The sequence below is a fragment of the Cydia splendana genome, chromosome 4, assembly GCF_910591565.1.
Source record: "Cydia splendana chromosome 4, ilCydSple1.2, whole genome shotgun sequence".
In the NCBI taxonomy this organism is placed as follows: domain Eukaryota; kingdom Metazoa; phylum Arthropoda; class Insecta; order Lepidoptera; family Tortricidae; genus Cydia; species Cydia splendana.
The window spans coordinates 173,392-196,167 of NC_085963.1; the positions used below are offsets into that span (position 1 = coordinate 173,392).

The window sequence follows — 22,776 nt, forward strand, 5'->3', positions numbered from 1 at the left end:
ATGTATGAACGTAACTGGAAATATCAGCAAGAACGGAAGCGATGGCACGGAGGGGCTTCGGTGAGACGGCGGCGGGGCCAAAATAAATGTGGCTACACATAAATGCATTGCTTTATTTCTCTCGAAATCAAGTCACATAACTGCTCAATTTTGCTATCACTTATAATTAGAAATAAAATTCTAGTCGAACAGCAGTCGGGTGTAGAAAAGCTTGCGTCTCCGCGGAAGGCGTACAACTTAATATAAAGTCACTGTCGACAATTGTACCAACACTATACATTTTACATGTCGTGTCCGCGTCGTGCAGTCGCCGACGCCGGCGTCGGTCCGTCTCCGCTCCGTCCTGTGTGATGTGAGCAAGGAACAGGAAGCTACATATATATGTGCTCCTTGTATTTTATGCTTATCCCGTGTTTAATACCCTGTCGAAATAAATCTTGACGACTAGAATCAAATTAACGAGTTACGTGCCAGTCTCTAAATAGTGAAAATCAAGGGGCAGCTAACTCGACACAAACTGCAAAGACAAAGTGTGGCAAGTGACAGATTAAACGTCAATTTTCTACATTGTGTTACTGATACACTTTGTCACGTCGGTGATGAGTTGGCTTTGTCCGACTATAAATAAGGGTATTAAATGCTTCAAGGTTAATTCTACTCAAACAGGAGCTTTATGAGATTTCAAAATACAAACAAAAAGAGATCACTAAAGGCCAGTCGCGTCGAATGAGATAGAACGTGTTGTGTGAGTAGAGGAGCCGATCGGCGCCGACCGACCGTCGACGGGACAAGTACACAGATCTATCTTTCACAAATCGACCACGGAATGTTCTCTCAGGGCTATCCCTACTCGCCCACACCGTGAACATTTTCTATCACTTGTTCAAACTGAACTGTGAAGATATAAGTGAAAACCAGGGGCTATTTAAGTACCTAGTAAATTTATCTATTCCATTTTTATGGTAGGTACGAATAATTAAGAGAAAATCCACAGAGTTGATAAATGTGCAGAGGTAGGGTTGTTACACTTGTTACGATAAAACTCTTCATAACAAGCCGATGTCGCACGCACACATACTCACTATTGTGTTTCAGCCATACACCTCTCGCCCTTGATTTGTGAATGTGTGCGTGTCGCGCGTAAACACGAGGACATCGGCGTGTATGAGATCACAGTTATGAGTCTTAGCGATCTTACTTCAACTTTGTGGACATAATAATTTTACTTAGCGAGCAAAAAGGTTAAAATAAGTGGGAATAGCCCCTCGGACAACGTAAATCAAATTATTACAAACATGCATATAAATTTTACACTTTTCTCAATATGGTTCCGTTACAATGCATTATTCAATTTACGGTAACAACTTTAAATACTGAGTTATTTCATACTACCTAGAGCTATATACAACATTTGGAAGAATCGGGTCGTAGCACGGGTCGCCCGGCGAACTGTTCGGGAACGAAACCGGTACGAACGTATTGTGCGTGCGTCTGTCGAGTGAGCCCGGCGGGGCGGGGATTCTTCCTTAAGTAATTTACGGCGAAATATAACTAGACGACGATCGTCGCGCACAACCTCCGGCACGACACCGACAATACCTTCGCGGGCCGCACTACGCGAGCGTCTCTCGTACAAATATGATACAATACAATTATAATTTTGAAACCTTACACCTAGGGGAATACAACATCGAGCCCGACGGGAGCTCAGCACGTGGTCTCCAGCAGCGGGTCCGGCGCCGGCGCGGCGAGCGGCGGCGCCGCCACGTCGGCCGGCGCCGCGGTGTCTGGCGGAGCGCGGCGGCGCGGCGACACGCGCGCCTCGCACGTGCACGCCGGCGCCGCGCCCAGCGACACCGCGCGCGCCGGCCGCCGCCGCCAGCACGAGCAGCTCTCGTCGCCGCACGTCGCGCACGCGGCCACCACGGGCGAGCGCCGCTCCAGCCGGGGCCGCCGGCGCGGCTCCGTGCCCGCCGCCGCCGCCGCCGGCGAGCGCACCCAGGGGTCGCGCGGGTCGGGCGCGGCGCGGTGCAGCTCGACGTCGCTCATCTTGCGCCAGGGGTCGGCGCGGTCGCGGTCGCGCGCGCGGTCCGGCGAGCAGGTCTCGCTGCGCGCGGGGCGGGCGCGGGGCGAGGCGACGGGGAGGCGGGAGGGGGAGGGGGAGGGGGTGTGGCGGTCGGAGTGCGAGCGCGCGCGGGGCGCGGGCGCGGCGGAGGCGGGGGTGACGTCGCTGAGCGAGCGCAGGTGCACGCGGCGGCGGCGGTCGGCGGCGACGGCGGCGGCGGCGGCGGGCGAGTCGTCGGCCGCGCTGACGCTGATGCGCGGCGCGGGCGGTGGCGCGGACGGCGCGGGCGCATGCGCAGGCGAGGGGTTGCAGTTTTTGACGGGGCCGGCCCGGCTGGGCCCGGCCCCCGCTAGCTAGAGGAGCCTCTCGGTGGCCGAGCTGGTGGTGCCGGAGCTGAGGGTGGATGCTGGATTTTGGTCGTCACCTGAAAACGCCCACCTTTGTGAATTATTGAAGTCTCTCTAAAACTTAGTCTCACAACTGGCCTTGACTAGAAAAGTTATCAAAAGTTGAACGGTTTCCTTCTCCCCAGATACTGTGGTCACCTACAGCTGAATGGTACAGTGACGCACCTTGAGTAGCCCGTCCCGCGACCGGCAGTCTTTGTCAGTTGAGCAGCTCCACGGAGACGAACCGTCTCCGTCCCCCTGGGCACCGTGGTCTCCTACAGCTACAACTTAATGACACACCTTGAGTAGTCTGGCCCGCGGCCGGCAGTCTTTGTCAGTTGAGCAGCTCCACGGGGACGAACCGTCTCCGTCCCCCTGGGCACCGTGGTCTCCTACAGCTACAACTTAATGACACACCTCGAGTAGTCTAGCCCGCGACCGGCAGTCTTTGTCAGTTGAGCAGCTCCACGGAGACGAACCGTCTCCGTCCCCCTGGGCACCGTGGTCTCCTACAGCTACAACTTAATGACACACCTTGAGTAGTCTGGCCCGCGGCCGGCAGTCTTTGTCAGTTGAGCAGCTCCACGGAGACGAACCGTTTCAGTCTCTCCAGGTATTGGTTGAACAGTTCCACGTCGTTGTGGCCGGCGCCCTGCAAAACAGTCATTAATATTATGTCAATTAAGAGAAAATATTTGGCATATAAAAACTCAAAAATGCGCGTTTTCCCAGAGATAAGACCCATATAGCAAATTTCATCTAAATCGTTACAGCCGTTTCCGAGCTTTATGTATGTTTATATATGTATGTATATGTATATATATATATATATTTATAAATAAACATACATAAAAATAAATTAACAAGAATTGCTCGTTTAAAGGTACAAGATAAATGTGCCACAATAACTGTATTTCAATATTTCAAATGTAAGAATCTTTTAATTTTGAAGTGAGAATGCTCATTTATTATGACCAAACTCATTTCAAAATTAAAACAATCTGTGAGTAAAACGGCCACCGCGCGCGGCCGCTGCTTCCGAATTCGAAGAAAGATTCTCTATCACTCTTGCAATATTCGAGTGACAGGAATGAGGATTATAGAGTTAAGTTAGACCAAGAGAGTTGGCAGTGATTTAGATAACCTAGACACTCTAGATAGTGCGTTATTTATGTAAACGTCATAATTTCATACAAGTTTGACGTTTAAAATAACATTTGCACGGTCTCGGCTATCAAAAGCGCTGCCAACTTATTTAGCTTGGTCTAACTCTAGACAATTTTCTAATTCCCATGATCGTAGCCCCTCAGACCAAGACTCTTTCCCAAGTCAATAAAATATTTATAGTAGCATAGAATCGTTTTTATATAAGCGCTGGTGGCCTAGCGGTAAGAGCGTGCGACTTTCAATCCGGAGGTCGCGGGTTCAAACCCCGGCTCGTACCAACGAGTTTTTCGGAACTTATGTACGAAATATCATTTGATATTTACCAGTCGCTTTTCGGTGAAGGAAAACATCGTGAGGAAACCGGACTAATCCCAACAAGGCCTAGTTTACCCTCTGGGTTGGAAGGTCAGATGGCAGTCGCTTTCGTAAAAACTAGTGCCTACGTCAAATCATGGGATTAGTTGTCAAGCGGACCCCAGGCTCCCATGAGCCGTGGCAAAATGCCGGGACAACGCGAGGAAGAAGAAGAAGAGAATCGTTTTTTATTTCATTTATTTACTATGATGTTTAAGTTTAAAGTTTAGTTAGTTTAGTGTTTAAGTTTATTTACTTGATGATGATGAGTGGCAATCTCTCTACCTGTCAAACATAGGCCGAACAGAATTACATTTGACGATTCTTTTTGTTATAATTTATAATAATATGTATGAAATGTAACACTTTAAACTCTCGCGTTTTGTACACATATTTAATTACACAAACGGGTCTACCGCGATATAATTTCATTGTTTTTACCTTTAATTCCGACGTTTCAGCTGAGTTGCACCAGCTGTGGTCACGGAAAGACTGACGTCCCAACAAATGTCAACGGAGATATTAATAAAACACCACTAAACTACCCGAAATTAGTTTATAAAAATGTTCGGGGTAGACAAAGAAATTGCAGCTACCCGTTAAAGTTTAATGTTTATTGTCCACGGCACGACACGCAACACTCACAGTATCCGTACACTGGTCCGAAGATATATCCGCTGGTTTCAACATTTGAATCACTGGTCCCCAAGTAGACGATAATTTGTACCCGTCCTCACGATTGAAATTATTATTGAAATTTTATTTTATTTTATTATATTATTGAAATTTCAACCAGGGGACCAGTGATTCAAATGTTGAAACCAGCGGATATATCTTCGGACCAGTGTACGGATACTGTGAGTGTTGCGTGTCGTGCCGTAGACAATAAACATTAAACTTTAACGGGTAGCTGCAATTTCTTTGTCTACCCCGAACATTTTTATAAACTAATTTCGGGTAGTTTAGTGGTGTTTTATTAATATCTCCGTTGACATTTGTTGGGACGTCAGTCTTTCCGTGACCACAGCTGGTGCAACTCAGCTGAAACGTCGGAATTAAAGGTAAAAACAATGAAATTATATCGCGGTAGACCCGTTTGTGTAATTAAATATATGTATGAAATGGGTTAAACCAAACAACAGTTCTGTTGACCTGTAATCATCTCCGAGATAACGTCAGGTCAAGAGCACGCGGTCAGCGGAGTCCCGATCACAAATCATTCGGCCATTAGCCATTACACATACACACTCAAGAATTCATCGTCTGAATGTCGCGCGATATCGCATCCGCGGGACTCGACTCGATAGGTTAATGTTGTGTTGTATAGTCAAGTGTAAAAATATAGGTGCATATAACTTACTCAAAAATATGTCTTATAGTTTTTAATTCGCTGACATAAGAGCTATGGGACATATTTTTGTGTATGATGTGTGAACCCATACTTAACTGTACCAAAGACAATTAGACATTTAAATAATGTTTGCACATGTAAGTGATAGCCTGGTAACCCGAAATTAATTTTTAAGTTAGGGTTAAAATCCATACAAATAGGTAAGTATATGACATTGCCGTCAAACTCGTAATAATTATTTGTTTTACAAGGGTACAAAGTTGTTGTTTAACTGCTCGTGCTAATATTGATACCCGAGCAAGAGAATTATTATTATTATTATATTATTATGAGCCTGTTGTGTCCCACTGCTGGGCAAAGGCCTCCCCCCTCTTCTTCCACTCGTCCCGGTTTTGAGCTACATCTGGCCAGTCTCTCAAAAAGGAGTCCAAGTTATCCCGCCATCGCCGACGAGGTCTGCCGGATCCCCGGTGTGACTCGTGGGGCACCCACTCTGTGGTTAACTTGGCCCACAAGTCGTTCGGCATGCGGCAGACATGACCAGCCCAGTCCCACTTTAGCTTGGCCGCTTTTTGAGCTACATCTATTATCTGAGTTTTTGAGCGCAGCGTGGTGTTCCGGATGCGATCCCTTAGTTTCACACCTAATATGCTGCGCTCCATAGCTCTCTGGCAAACCCCGAGTTTGGACCTCTGAGCTTCCGTCAAAGACCAAGTCTGAGCACCGTAAGTGAGGACTGGAAGTATGCACATGTCCATGAGCCTACGTTTGAGAGACAGAGGTAGGTCTCCCTTCATGAGGTGTTTCATGGACCAATAGCTCTTCCAGGCGTTCTCGGTCCGTCTATTGACCTCTTTGTCTTGTCGCGCCTGGAAAGAGACTATTTGGCCCAAATAAAGGTATTCATGGACATATGCAATGTGTTCTCCGTTTACCTCAATCTTACGTTTTGTGCTGTTGGACATGACTTTGGTCTTTGACATATTCATCTTCAGTCCGACCTCGAGGCTTGCGTTGCTAAGGTCTTCTAGCATAAGATGTAGCTCGGATGCCGTTGAGGAAAAAAGGACTATATCATCGGCGAAGCGAAGGTTAGTTAACCTTTTTTCGCCGACAACCAGGCCCTTGTCTCCCCAACGCGGCGCCAGCTTCCGGAAGACATGTCATACGAGCAAGAGAAAGATTCCAAAATTGAATTCGATAAATGGAATCTTGAGCGTTGCGAGGGTTTCAAAGCACGAGTGTTAAACAAAATTTGCACCCGAGTGAAACAACATTTTTCGCCACACCAACCCGAAGCAAATATTAAATGTAAAATATCAAACAAAATCAAATCCAAATTAATGTTATTAAATATTTATCATCCAAAATCATCATTTGAAAATCAATTCTACCAACAAACATAAGAAAACAACTCAAAATTTGCATTTGATTACTTTGCCTCACATGTGAATAAAATGCACCTTTGCTATCAGTTTTTGAAGTGCAAAGTAAGCCTTTCCGAGCTGGTGTGGTGAAAAAGATAATTCACAATGAGTCAATCTGTAACCACTTCTGCATTTTCCTACGAGTCTGTTCTTCGTATAATACTAGACTTAATAAACAAAAACAACGCACAGCTGTTTTGAAAACGGCAATGACCTATTGTAACGTTGCGGATGGCCGGCATACTTGCACCTATAACATCAAAATATTTGTCGTTATCAAAACGATTAAATGCCGGCACAGATTTAGAGATAACGTGTTTTTATCGGGCGGTTAGCATTGTGATAACAATACTGCGTACGTACGCCTCACAAGTCTCACAACACGCACTCTTGGCCACGTGGCCGGCCGAAGGTCATGTCGAGTGTTTTGTTTTAGAAAAAGTTCTCGCTGGCAGCTATTAGGCTGCCTTTCCATCGAGGCGGAGATAAGCCGATGAGAGGAGACGTGCGGGAAAGAACCAATAGCATTGGTTGTAACTTGTAATCCAAATCTCATCTCCACTGGATTACAACCACAATGCTTACTGGTACATGGTCCCGCATGTCTCATAGATGGCGAGCTACTGTAAACCTTAAACCGTGGGAATAAGGTTCATACCTCGACTCAGAGCGGCTCGACGGCGCGAGGACACTCGTAGATGGCATGGCAAGCAATTGTAAACCTTAGGGCCACCCCACACTAGCATTTTTTGAGCGTCGGCGTCTAGTCACCGCTATGAAAAATGGCGTCGCTGCGCAGCGCTCGGAAAGACGCTGAGTGTGGGGTGGCCGTGCAGAGCGGCTCGACAGCGCGCGGCCAACGCTCGTGGATGGCGAGCAACTGTCAACTTTACATCGTTGTAATAAGGTGCATACCTCGACCCAGAGCGGCTCGACGGCGCGCGGACAGCGCTCGTAGATGGCGAGTCCGTGCGAGAAGTCGATCACCTCGTCCTCTGTCCCGTGGATCACGAGAACTGGAGAGTTAACTTTCGGTATTTTGTCGATACTGAAACAAAAGATAACAGTTTAGTGCGTTAGTTCTTAGTAGACTGCGAGTTCCAACTCCCTAAACCCACTTCGTACATGGATTTTTCGGTACGTATGTATGTACGAAATATTATTTGGTAACTATTTCCTGACCACTTTCGGTGAAGTCAGTAATATCATGAAGAGAGGAGACTGGACCTAATCGGCCTAGGTTCCCTTTGGGTGGGAATGTCAAGTGGCAGTTGCTTCCGTATAAACTAGCACCTGGCAGCCGTGGCGAAAACAAACGTAACAAACGCTAGAGAGATGACGGGTTCAAGTTGAATCGTTCAACCCGTGTTTGAAGATATGGCGATCAACAGAATGATTCACCAAAGCTAGAGAATGAAAAAAATTTAACAAATATGACTCACTGTGCGACTGATTATCTGGTCATATCAACCTGTCATTAAACTCTGAACATAACACTAAACTCTAAAACATTTGATACATTCACATGAACTTGGTGAACAGACCTGCACTGTATATACTGAGCAAAAAATATCCTTTCTGTTTTGTTCCTGAATAGAACAGAACTTTAGAAGAATGTAAATGTAAAATTTATAATTGCCTTTGTGTTATTGTTGTGTGACTTAATAAACCTTACTAAAATATGTTTTGTTTGATAGTATTGAGACTATAGTTCGTTTTTTTAGCATTAGAAATAAGGTAAACAATCTTGATGTGTCTTTTAATTGAAAAACACATTTTAAAAATAAGTTACGACAAATATGTAACAATTATGAATCTAATACGATCATTCATATTCTTCTGCTTCCATAAGTATTGAATTTTGATTTTTAAAAAGCGTTTTTAATTAAAAGACTTGTCAAAATCGCTTACCTTCTTGCAAGTTCTTTCTAATGCTAAAAAAACGAACTATAGTAGTACAGTTTACACTAAGTACTGAAGCAGTTTAGATTTCGTAACCCTTGTAGTTAATTAACATTCTATAACTACAGATGTAGTGCATAATTGTTTTCCATCGTATTGTCTCGGAAACGTTCGTATTTGTCATGCTACTTCAGTTAACCGCAGTACTTCTTGTACCCAGACTGACTGAAATAGCAAGGCTAGTTCGTACATTTCCGTGAATATACGACGGAAAATAATTATGCACTACATCTGTACCTAAAACTAATAAAAAAAAGACGTTTTTGAAAAAGCTTGCACCTAGGTACCATAATACCTAGAGACATTTACTTTACACCTCTAAATATTATAGATTTTTTTTTGTGTTTTGTATCTGTATTTTTTATGTAATTCGACATTAAGAGACCATATGTGACGTCCCACGGTCAAAGGTACCTTATGGCGGGTATGGAGTTATGCATACCCCAGTAATCTACAATAAATAAGCTATCGATAACACAAAAGATCAACCTTCTAGGTTGCGTAGTTACAGAGATATGATTTTTTGAAAATAATGTTGTGAAATGAGCAACTTTACGATAGAGAAGTTTTAAGTTTAGCCGCCTAAAAAACTATGTTCCTGAAGTAAGTTACATAGTTGACTACAAATAATAATGCCTTATATATCTGAGATTAAAAAAATATTGTGACTTGTTCTGTAATGCAAATAGAAACTTTTGATATCGACTGATTTATGTGTATACTAACCAATCTCTTGAAAATAAAGTTTTATTTCATTTTCACGATTGATTGCAATGAGCTCTCAAGATTTAAATTTTATCTATTAGAAAACGACACTGACAGACAGTTTAAGCAAAATACAATACCGATTTAGAGGTGAAAATGTATTTTCTGACTTTTTCATATAAAATCACAAAATTGAATATTTTTACTTTTAATGTGACACACAATCAATTTTTCTGAGCACATATGAAAGAAATTCTGTCATTCAAATGAAATAAATCCTAAAACCCCAACTAAATACTATATTTAACCCCTTATGCCACTTTAAACTTACATAACAATAACAGTATTTGCTCCATACATTTACGAAAAGGTACCTTATGGAAATAAATCTAATAATACATCACTACAAAATATCAATCATATTATAGTTTATCTTTTATGAATAGAAAATATTAATTTACATTAAACTGCCCCCAATTTAATTAGTTCTTCGTCATAATAATCTTAAAAAAGACCAATAATTTGTATGTAATGAAAAGGTACCTTGTGGTCAAGTTACATGATGAGGCATGATGATGATGGAACAGTTAGGATAAACTAATAATATTTTGGGGTTAAGATGGTATAAATCGTCTATTTCTTATCAATAATATATTTCGGTTGCTATTGAAGATAAGCGGCATTGAGGTTCAATGACCTCAGATATTCCATAAGGTAATGCGTCGGGTATTGGCATTTTTTAGCAAACCAATGGCTGATTTACTGCATGCGACCAAACCAAATGAAGATTATTCTAGTTAAGAAAGACTTGACGAGAGTAACTTTGGTATAATAGCAGTCTACTTGGATTTGTGATGTCGGTCTATGTACGGTTATAATATTTGCGAGGCGCCCCAACCAGAACTGAAATTATCAAATTAGTTTTGCAGAATGCTAATACAGTTCTCTACCAAACTTCTTTTCCCGTATTGACTAGTTTTTTTGGGAATTTTCAATCTTTTTTCCATAAGGTACCTTTTCTACTAAACTCTGAGACGACATTACTAGGCTTATAACTAACTTATAACAAAAATAAAAACAGGTAAACAAACGTTACGCATTAAGGTTTCAGATCACACAATAAAAAAAAATTGAGCATTTTTCACCTCTTTACAAAACATTTAATATCTCCGAAACTAGAAACCCTCATAAGGTACCTTTTCCCGTGGAACGTCACATATACATCTAATCTCTTAGTAATTGTAATACGTTAGTTTGAAATCAGAAATCAGAAATTATTTATTTGCATTGATACAGTATGGGGATGTTGAATTGTTAGTTTTATTTTATAAAATTGTTGATGTTATTATTTTTGCTTGTAATTATGTAAATTCAATGATGACGTGTAAAAGTGCCCTTGTGGCTTGTGGCCTATTTGCTTAATAAATGTTGATGTTTGATGTTAATAATGCTTACAAACAAATTGAACCGGAAAGAGGCTCAGCTAATCATTATTGTATTGTGACGGGAAGGGCGTAAATTGTATATTGTGTGACTCCTTTTTCTGTTTTTGTTTTTAATTATGTATTTATATGTAGGTACCTACTAACATCTAGTGTTTAAGTTTCGATGTAAGCAAACTAACACAATATGGATATAAAATCTGAAATAAACAAATTTTATTTTTTATTATATTTTAATAAGAAGGCCTCTGGGCACAGCGGTCCGAAGCGGTAAAACTAAACCACAAGTTACTTTCAATTAAGGTTCAAAAGTTACAGGCTAAATTTTTTGTGAACAATTAAGTCGCTTAACTTCAAACTCGGGTAAATCCATCTGTCAGATTATTCGATTTTGGTATTAAGAGCCCATCAACGTGCACACTAGCGCCACTGCTAAATAATCGTGATTATTTAAATTTTACGACAGGAATTTAAAAAAGGGGGCCGCTACGTACTGTATTGTGTATTTATAGACCAATAGTGGGACCGGATTTTTGCACTAAAAGTTTTGATAATTCTAAAGATGAAAAAGTGATACTTATTTGACATGGGACATATTTTTAAGCATATTTGTAAAATATGACGAAAAGTTAGAACGAGCGTTAGATATAAATTAGGTATTTATATATTTTTAGTAATGATTTTTTAATATTGAATTAAAGTGCAATGTTTAAGTTCCATCGTTTATAATATGTATGACGCTTTATAATGTAAAATTATTAGAAATTTTTTTAACGTGCTTCTTAGTCAAACTACAAATTAGCTTATTATTTTGTCGATATTGAATTAAAGTTTAATAAATCCACAACAACATATCTAAATTCTTAAGTTAATAGGCAAGCTAAAAATTTAGAAGAATAAGATATATGCTTTAGAATTAATATGCGTTTTTTGTCCTATAATATCTAATATTGAATTAGAGTCTGTAAAAATAAGTCTATTACTATAAAATAATATACGCAGCCATATTATGGAAAATAAGAAATTTCGGTGTGTAGCTTGCATTGTAATAGTAAAATATATTTAAAAAGGCGCGAAATTCATACATACGCCGCGCTGGTCCGTCAGTGTCGCCGGCGCGGCGCCCGAGACCCTATCATAGCCTACCTATACCTCGCCCCTCGCCTCGCCCCACCTGCCGCTCACAGCACTGTCTGTCTTTTCTTATCATTCATTTGTTTGTTTACTGTGGACATATATAAATTAGATGCGGACATTACGTGAAATTAAAAAGGGGGTCCCTTTGTTTCCCATAAAGTTTTAAGTCATAATGTATTGTTTGTCATATAAGAACCTTCGGGCTCTCGAATTAAGGTTTATTTTTGAATGGCCTTAGTAGCAGTGTGATAGCGTTGACTCGGCTCGGAGAGTTGGCGAATTGGCGATTCATTCGCCCAGTTAGCGGATCGGATACCAAGTTATCAGTTAGTTTAGTGGCCGAGTTGATTAGGAAGAACATTTGAATTTCGAAATTGTAATAAAAATGTACATGATATTCACAACTATTTTTTACCATAGTTTTGTCAAAGGACTGTCTCATTTCAAACATAGAGAGAATCATCATACTATCTTTGACTTACACTAGTACTAGCACCCAAAAGAAAAGGATGAATATAGTTTTTTGTTTTTATTTACTGACAAATTGGTTTGACCGACTATACCTATTTCTGGTTCCTATTGTCATGTCCTGTCCTATTCAACGTCAATATCATATTATGTATATTATAAACCAACTGCTCAATATTACACGTATACATATTGAATATACAATAAGGTAAGTGACCTCACCTTATTGTATATTCCGTGTCGGCCGTATTTATATATGTATGGCCCACCTTAAATTAAATTTTTTTTTTAATAAACAGGATATTAAGTATGAAAAACTCACTCAAATAGGTATCTTATTTATTGAAGTTTCTTCATTATACCAAAATAGTTATAAAAATATTACGATACTCTTGGAAAATATACCTTTTATAAAAGTCCTATTGTGGGCCTTATTGAACACTAGCAGGGTATTACTTAATCCCGCAAAAAATAATAATTTTGACAGTAGACAATAACAGATTTTATTGTTTTTAACTTAAGAGTTATACATATACAAATAACAATATTTGGTACTTCACAACAAGAGGATATTTATAATAAGTTAAAAATAATTCTTTTGGGCCTTATTAACTAAAGATATAAAAATTGTCTAGTTTACGCGAAAATAGTAGGTAACTAAAGTCACTAAACATAAAGCTTTATTATTATTATGTTTTAACATCTGGGGGCACGGCAGTGCCCCCGCCAAGACGAGCAAAGCGCAAGGGCACTATCTACCTTTTCTCGAAGCGCTTCGTCGTTTTTTGGAACCCTCATAACTTGGGGTTGGATTATACTAGATAAACAAAGTTCTCGGACTTATTAAGCATATCAATTGCATAGCTCTTATACTTTAGATTTTATTCATATCTAAAAACTTCGATTTCGTCACTGACTCACTCACTTGATGATTATCAATACCTTTAGGGTACTTCCTGAAGTCCTCTAAGAAGCTGAAATTTGATATGTAAGATAGTTTTAGTACACAAACAACAAATAAATGCAAAAACTTGAATTTTTTAATCCCTAAGGGGATGATGAGGGGGTTTAATCTTGTATGGGGAATCAATAATCGCTGAACCGATTTATTTGAAATTTGGTATGTAGATAGGTATTGTTATGGGGAAGGATATAGAATAGATTTCAACCTCAAAGTTTACCCTTACGGGCTGAAGGCAGATTTCAACCCCAAAGTTTACCCTTACGGGGTGAAGGGTATATATGGGGAATCAGTAAGAAGTACATTGTGTAACAGATGCCCCCAGATACTTATTTCAGGATTTTTAATAGTAAATCACCCCCAACCCTTTAAATTAGGGGATGGAAGATTGTCATAAGCAACTTACAAAAAGAAGTGAAATCCCACCAAAAACATTTTGATGTAAAATGTTGCCCAGACGAAACCATAAGGCTCGCACTGTCAAAAAGTTATCAGATCTCTTGCCAAGCTTCTAACTCTACAAGCCCTAACTTCACTAGCTCTACACCTTAGTCAAAGTATGTAGCTCGGCCGTTTCGTTTCTACAAGAACTATTGTATGTATAATAAAAAAACCGCCCAAGTGCAAGTCGGACTCGCGTTCCAAGGGTTCCGTACATTACACAATTTTTAACAATATGTTTTTTTAGTGAAAAGTGAGTAAAATGTCTTTTAAAAACCCGTAGGGATCGGATCAAAAACTAAGTACTTAAGTCCGACTCACGCCACAGATTATACAATAGTTCTTACGAACAGATACTTATCTCTCAAACAAAACGCAAATACCTACCGTTCTGATACCTACACAAAAATACAATGGAGTGACCTTCAACGCGCCGCTCCCCGCACCGCGCGCACCGGCACAACGCTAGGGTTGCTGACGCTTAGAAATGATAAATAAATACCCGTTTAAACAGAGGAGTGAAATAAAAGGAAAGCTAAATCTTAAATTATACCTAATATTCCGATTATGCTTTAGTGTTTGCGAAATAGTCATTTTAAAAGGTCATATGTCCCTGCAGTAACCGCAGTGTTTACGCCGTTTTATAAACCGCGCAATAATCCCAGCAAGAATTAGTTTTAAAACTCCGTGTAATTTAAAACCAGATAGAGATTAATGTTACATAGTAAAGAAAAATAATAGAAACCCCATGAATAAAGGTAACTAATTATAAGTTAACCAGAGCAAAAATGAGTAGGCACTTTCCGGTGTAAACTTACTGTCGTTAAAATAAACATTTACCAAAATAAATTAAAAATTTACTACCTATTTCAAATAGATAGATATCTAAATCTATACATTTGTCACACATATTAAACATTACATGTTTAATTAAAGAAATTCAATAGTAGGTAGGTACCGAGCTCGCGCAGAGAGTCCCATAGGCCTGCTCACGCTTAGCTCCACATTTCTAATAGGTTTTCCTGTCATCTATAGGTAAAGAGCTAATATGTGTATTTTTTTCATAATAAAAAGACCCAGTAGTTTCGGAGATAAGGGTAATGTTAATTTTTTGCCTGTTTTCTTAAATAACTTCTAAACTATTTATTTTAAAATTATGAAAAAAATATATTTGAGATTCTAATTCTAAAATGAGCCCCTTCATTTGATATATAACAAAGATATAGTTTTTTTTCTTCTATTTATCATTCATCTCAAAAGTGACCCCTTTATTTAAATTTATATTACATATTTACTTTACATATATAGTATGTCTTTGGGTTATAGACAAGTTTCAACTTATTAGTCCAGTAGTTTCGGAGCAAATAGGCTGTGACAGACGGACAGCCAGACACACGAGTGATCCTATAAGGGTTTAGTTTTATTCCTTTTGAGGTACGGAACCCTAAAAATAATGATTATAATAAGTTTTTCACCTTATGCCCATGTGGCGGTAGCAAAACAGCCAAGCCACATATTTTGACTAAGGTGTAGAGTTAGTGAAGGGGCTTGTAGAGTTTGAAGCTTGGCTCGACAAGAGATCTGATAACTTTTTAACAGTGCGAGTCTTAGGCTTATGGTTTCGTCTTAGCAACATTTTACATGAAAATGTTTTTGGTGGGATAATTTTTTACAGTATAAATATTTATTCGTAACAGTTACTATTATCTTTTAACATGATTTTTACTGTACATCTGGGCCCTATTTCACCAACGTGACAGGTGCGACATTTGTCGACATCACTGTTACTGACGTCACAGGCCTTTATAGGCTACGGTAACCGCTTACCATCAGACGAGCGGTGTGGTTGTTTGCCACCAACCAGTGTTGGGCGTAATTAATCACTCGTGTAATTGAATTACATGTAATTAATTACTCGTGTAATTGAATTACATGTAATTACTCGTGTAATTTAATTACATGTAATTAATTACTCGTGTAATTTAATTACATGTAATTAATTACTCGTGTAATTTAATTACATGTAATTAAAATGTTTGTAATTTAATTACATAAAATTTAATTACATGTAATTAATTTTTCTGTGTAATTTGCAATTGTGATTACATTAATTAGTAATTAAATTACTCAATTACTTTTCATTTACCTTTTTAATAATATGCAAATATGAACAAATTTACTTGTAGTAATTATAAAGAAATTTTTTTATGAATTCCATTATACGCTGGATAACGTTATAACATATTTTTTATCCCTGGAATCATACCTTTACAGGGTACTATGTGACAAACCACGTTGAATATGGCGGTCGGCGCTTACGTCGCGTAGCACCGCATTAGTTTGCACGATGCACATCCCTGGTGCGCCGGGTGCGGGCCAGCCCCAACCCTATCCTGTGTGTGATAGCGGACAGACTTGACTGCCCGTATATGAGACACTGCTGCGAAATGCATGTTTCCAGCAGTGTATATATATTGTAATAGTTAATTAGGTACTAACATTAGGAACGTAAGTCTACTAACAAATCTGTATGAGTCCATAGTTGCTCGAAATAAATATTTTTCATTTCATTTTCATTTCATTAGTATTAGGGTGCCGGTAATAATGACGTAAGCGCCGACCTAAGGTGCCTTTCGGGTTGGACTGTAGCAAAGGGGGGGCTGGGACTTGGACAATTGTCACAAGAAATACGACAGTTGTCACGAAATTCCGACACAGAACTCATTTACTGTCATGAATTACCGAAAGTTCTTTGAAATCTTGTGTCAATTGTCATCATTATCATCATAAACATCACAAGAAAGATACCTGTTTTTTGCCGATATAATAAAGTTTTTTTTTAATAATACAATGATAGTGACAAACAGGAATAAGGCCCGTCCGATGGTAAGCTATAACCGTAGCCCATGGATGCCTGTGACGTCAGCAACAATGTCACGTTGGTGAAATAGGGCCCTGGTGCTACATTACGACACCGGTGCTATAATAAGCACATTAAAACACTCCCTTTGGCCGTGTTTTAAAATTCGTCATTCGTTGCAAAATTTCTATTTTTCGCACTTCTATCGTAAATAACTACCTATGTATTAATAAAAAAAGTTACCTATATAAGTAAGTAGTTACTGCCTTTAAAAAGTATAAGTGTCTAAATGTTATTAGACTTTTTGATTCTTTAAAACGTCTTTAGGTCAATAAAGCAAGTGAAATATTATTAGAGTTAGACCAAGAAAAGTCTGCAGCGATTTGGACAGCCCACGCAGTGAAGGTGTTATTTATAAGTCATAATTTCATAGAAGTTTCTTCAAATCGGCCTTATTAATGAGAGATTAAAAATATTCAAAATTATCTAAAAATATTTTAATCTATTATTTCATCTCATACGTTCAATAAGGCCCGGGACTGGACCTTTTTACCTGCACTGACAGTGGATCTTCTTAGCAACAAGTACAAATTCAGAATAATAGGGAGCAACTGCTATTTTTGAATGCTGGGCCTTGTTACCCGCCGGGCTTCATATGCCTGCACCTCACCTACCTTATTTATTTGTTTTACAAGGGGAAAATTTGTTGATTAATCATGCTAATATTGATACCCAAACAAGCGAAACATTCTAAAATTGAACCACAAGCGTAGCGAGTGGTTCGTAAAGTTGAACCTCGAGCGTAGTGAAGGTTTCAAGGGACGAGGGTTAAATAAAATTTTCACTACATCAGCTCGTAAAGGCCCTCTTGATTGTTCGAAACGGATAAGAAGAGTGGCATTTAATTTGATGCAAATTTTGAGTTGTTTCCGTAGGTATACTCGTAAAGCTCAGTTGGTTGGTAAAATTGACTTTAAAATGATAAATATTGAATAACGTTAGTTTGAAATTGATTTAAATGATAAAGTAAATATTATCGGAGATATATATATCGGATATCGCTCTTAAACAAAAAATATATGTCGCTAGTCATTTATAACCTAAAAGCGCCAAATTACGCAAAATTATATTGAAATGACACCTGTCTATTGAATTTGAAGAATACTTTAACAAGGGTGGTTATCTGTATGACAATGCACCTAAAATAATTTTCAAATGTATCTATTATTTCTATACTTAACACGATAACGAATTCTACGTAAACCAAACCGCGGGCAATCCCTAGTACATATAGAAATAAATAAGTCAATCAATCAATCAAACAATCAAAGCATTTATTTTCAGGCTACTAAGACCCATAGATACATACCTTACAAACTAACATATATATACAATAATAAAAACTTAAATACTAAAAAATCATTTTCGTGACGCAGTGTTCTGTTGCGGTTGTTGTTGTTGTTGTTGGTTGCTGGGATAAGTGTAGGTAAGTTTCCATTAGTGTACCTACTATTAACAATATAACTATTTACCATTGATAATAATTTTATAAACGTTTTGCGTATTTTTTACGGGCACCGCGCTAATCGCTAGCCCTACCCGCCACCGTCGATCGCTGCCTCCTGCCACGGCGCACAGCGCGGCGCGCGAAAACGCCGCGCGTTTGAAATGTAACTCAATATAAGCGCGGAATGCATACTTACGTATCAGTATTTAGTGTCGCCGTGATTTTATATTTCTAATATTTTGTGTGGGAACTAAGATCTTTATTATGACCGTGTAATATTAACTCTACAAACTTTAATTCAATATTGGCTATACTGCTTAACCAGAAATCAATATCTAGACAAGCACATTGTCTACATTTCTAATTTTTTACAAGTATACTAAGTTGATAGATAATATCGTAATTTTGCCAATATCAGCTACTTTAATTCTTTATTGACAAAGTAATTCGTGTTTTTACGTTCACCAGAAAGCAGCTGTTCCAGATTTCTAAAAACCGAATATTGTGAATAAATTAAAGTGTTATTGAACATGTTACAGTTTTTTGTAACTTTAATTTTATATTTACATAGTTATTTAGCAAAATTGAAATATTTAAATATGGCCGAACGCTCCACCTATAATTTTCTAATATTTTACATAAATGTTATTTAACATGCATGCAATAACATATCAAAAAAGAAAAAACTTTAATGTTATCAAAACCAATTTTTGTTCCACCGCTGGTCTATTAAGTACCTTTTGAATACATCAAACTAGTTTTTATGTTGCTGGATTCGTCGAACTAGGTCAACCAGGACCTCAAAACAAAAACGGCCGTTTTAACTTTGGACGCATAGAATGACGAATCCAGCACCCATATAACCATTCCAGTCGCAGAATCATCAAAGTGGTAACTAAATGTCAGATGTGTCGTAACAGAGTCCACACAATGTGTCTAGAATTGTTTCGAAACAAAGTGTCGTCGCCGTGTGTACACTTTTCCGTAACAAGGTGTCGACACATTTGTGTGCACTTTGCGTGCGGTTTGCGACTAAATCTGACAGCAAATTTGTGACAGCAAATGTCAATATAAAATACCTCTTGAAAACCAAGGTTTGTCAAACTACTATTAGTGTCTCGTGTGCTCGTAATTCTAGTAAGTCATCATGGGCAATGCAAATGATAATAATCGACCGAAACCATATAAACACCCAACACCCGCCAACCTTTTACAGAAAAGTTTTTAAAGAAATGCAATAAGCTACTTAGGTCAGGCAACGAATGCTCCAAAAGTTGTAGAGGGAAATGCTCGGAACACAATTTTTGACTCCGTAACTCGGTTTGACAAGTTAGGAGGTGAACATATCAAAAGTCCCCGGCCGTAGCCCTTGAGCGGGGGGGAGAGAGGGGGCTTTGAAGGTCCCATTTTCCGGTTTTTCGATTATATCTCGGAAACTATGCATCTCAGCGACATGGCCACTTATACAAAATGAAAGTTAATTTAATTTGTTACAAGTTTATTCTGTCAATTTTTTCGATATGTTGAATAGTTCTTGAGATATCCGCTCTTGAAAGTTTATTTAGGGCTCTCAATTTTATCTTGATATATCTACACTCGGGTGCAAAGAAATCGGACCACCCCAGCATTTTTATCATTTTTTCAATTTCTGTAAAAACTGTATGTGCTACTGTGACATATTATATACCTAATGAAAGGTTGGCTTTTCCTCTATAAATTGATGTGCTTTTCACAGGTTTACTTCCAATATTTTCAGGCTTTCAGGGCTAAGAACTTTGTCACCCTAAAAATGCATACTGGAGTGAAACTTATGCATAATGGGAAAACTGCGATTCTAAAGATATCAAGTAAAAATTAAAACAATTTTCAGCATTTTAATACCGTATATTGCCTCCTCTAGCCCTACGACATGCAGTCATTCGGTTTTTCATTGATCTTATGAATTTTTTTACAGTGTCTTGAGGGATGCCCGCCCATTCGATCGCAGTCTTTAGCTCCAGTAAGGATTCAGGGGCGGGATTTCTGGCCCGGATTCTTCTTTTCAGCTCGTCCCAAATGTGCTCGATCGGGTTTAGGTCAGGACTGCGAGCTGGCCACTCCATGACTCTGATGCCGACCTCCTCCAAGTACTCCTTAGTGATCCGGGCTGTATGCGGCCGAGCGTTATCTTGCATGAGGATGAACTCATCGCCGATATAACCCGCAAATGGGACCACATGATCAGCCAGGATTTCCTCCACGTACCGACGTGCAGTCAAACCGCCTGAATTCGGTCTGGTACCTGGCCCTGTGATGAACACAATGTCCGTCTTCGCTTCCAAAGAAATACCAGCCCAGACCATGATTGACCCCCCACCATAAGCAACACGTTCCTCGATGCAGCATTGAGAGAACCGCTCCCCAGGTCTTCGGTAGACTCGTACCCGTCCGTCATTGCCAGACAAAGTTATCCTGCACTCGTCGGAAAAAAGTACGGAACTCCATTGCTGAAGGGTCCATTCTTCATGTTCGCGAGCGAAGACGCGTCGTTGTCCACGATGTATTGGGGTGAGTTTTGGGCCATTTGCAGCTCTGTGAGCTGTCAATTCCTTCTCCTTCAGTCGTCTTCTAACTGTCCATCGGCTGATAGACACATTCCTGGTCTCTAGGAGCTTCTGCTGAAGCTGAACGGCATTCAGTCGACGATTTCGTAGCGAGGTAAGAACGATGAAACGGTCATCTCTCTCAGAAGTGATGCGAGTTCTGCCAGTTCCGGGTCTTCTGGATAACGTCTGATCTACGCGGAATCTCTGGAAGACACGTTGAACCGATGACTTCGATAGGTTGAGTTGTCGAGCCACTGCACGTTGACTAAGCCCTCCCTGCAATAGGGCAACTGCTTGGCCGGCTTCAGTCGAGGTAGTATCCATTTTTCTCCAGTTTTTCCAGGTTCAGGCGATGAGAGTAGTGTTCAGGAAGACGTACCAATCACGAATGATGCATAAACAATGATAATGACTGTTTTTATACCTAATGATAAGTGGTCAATTAGTGCATGCGCTATGAGGCAGTTGGAGGGGGGTGATTTCCAGGCCCATATTTTGCACAATATCCATCCCCACCCCTGAATATTGATGTCATTTGATAGGGCAGAAAATTATCTACCACGTGGTATTTAAATTATCATGATCGAGGTTACAGTTTTTACACAAATTGAAAAAATGTTGAAAATGCTGGGGTGGTCCGTTTTCTTTGCACCCGAGTGTATATCAGTGAAGGTGCTAGGCCGTGTTTGGTATCGTTTTCGTATAAATCTGGGGTGCTGAATCCATTTAAGGTATCACATTGACACCATTCCACAAAATAAATAAATATTTTTAGGGTTCCGTACCTCAAAAGGAAAAAACGGAACCCTTATAGGATCACTCGTGCGTCTGTATGTATGTCCGTCTGAATACACAAAATAGTTCTTTACCTATAGATGACAGGAAAACCTATTAGAAATCTGCAGTCAAGCGCGAGTCGGACTTAATGTACGGAACCCTTAATAAGCGAGTCCGACTCGCACTTGGCCGGTTTTTTTTAAACTCCTCTTGACGCTTAACCGCTGAACCGATTTCGTTGAAATTTGGTATAGAAATAGTTTGCGTCCCGGAACAGGACATAGGATAGATCTTATAACCAAAATCATCTTTTGAAGGTGTGAAAAGTGGCGTGGAAATTTGTACGGGAAATCAATAACCGCTGAACCGATTTATATGAAATTTGGGATGGTCTACATCTTTGATTTAGTTAAAAATGATAAAAAAACATGACTTCAAACCTAAACTTAAACAGTATTAACTTCAAGAAGTCAATTCTGAATCACCTCATTTCACACCTTTAAAGGATGATTTTGAGATAACTTATTATGTCCTGTCTCGGGACTCAAAATATATGTGTACCAAATTTAAATTAAAACTGTTCAGCAGTTTAAGCGTGAAGAGGAGTTTAAAAGAAAGTATTTTAATAATTTATATGTTTTTACTTCGGAAAGGTGTCAATGTGATACCTTAACTAAATTTGGTACTGCGAATTTATACGAAAACGATACCAAACATGGCCTCGTAACTTTACTGTTGTAGAAGTCAAAATAAAATTGAGAGCCCTAAATTCTTATTACTTGGCCAAACGTGTGTAGAAGGAAAAGGTAAAATAAAAGTCTTCGGCAGGAATATAAGACACAAATATATTTATTTTTTGCGTTACTATTTCAATCATCAAATATACCTACATATATATACATACCTTGATTATATTATTCTAGTGAGATCCTCATAGATAAACAAAAACATTTACTTAAAAAATTACAAGGTCGAAATGTCACGGAACTTGTGAGTAATATGTGAAAAATAAAAACTTTTATGACAAAAAAATCTGGACACAATATAAGAATCACCCAATTGCGTCAAGGAATCATCTGTATTTTTGCTTGTTTCATTACCTCCTCGCTTCTTTTTTGTCCTTTGTATTCTGTAGCAATTTGTTAGATCTGAAAATAAAGATAACTTGCGTCGTCACG

At 39.2% G+C, this 22,776-nt stretch overlaps 2 protein-coding genes across 3 annotated transcripts in view; one reads left to right on the plus strand and one right to left on the minus strand.

Moving 5' to 3' along the window:
* On the plus strand, positions 1–2,422 carry LOC134789605 (spidroin-1-like). The gene is made up of 2 exons (XM_063760176.1): positions 1–60; positions 1,679–2,422. Exons 1-2 carry the CDS (start codon positions 1–3, stop codon positions 2,420–2,422), a joined length of 804 nt encoding a protein of 267 aa, XP_063616246.1.
* LOC134789619 (alpha/beta hydrolase domain-containing protein 17B) overlaps positions 2,301–22,776 on the minus strand; it is a 26,249-nt gene continuing 5,773 nt past the window's right edge. The window contains exons 3-5 of one of the 2 annotated variants that reach the window (XM_063760192.1): positions 7,669–7,801; positions 2,989–3,106; positions 2,301–2,489 (exon numbers count right to left, since the gene is read on the minus strand). In XM_063760192.1, coding sequence (XP_063616262.1) covers positions 3,023–3,106; positions 7,669–7,801 — 217 coding nt within the window. In that variant the 3' untranslated portion in view covers positions 2,301–2,489; positions 2,989–3,022. The remainder of the gene's footprint in view (positions 2,490–2,988; positions 3,107–7,668; positions 7,802–22,776) is intronic. The other variant, XM_063760191.1, reaches the window with a different exon arrangement.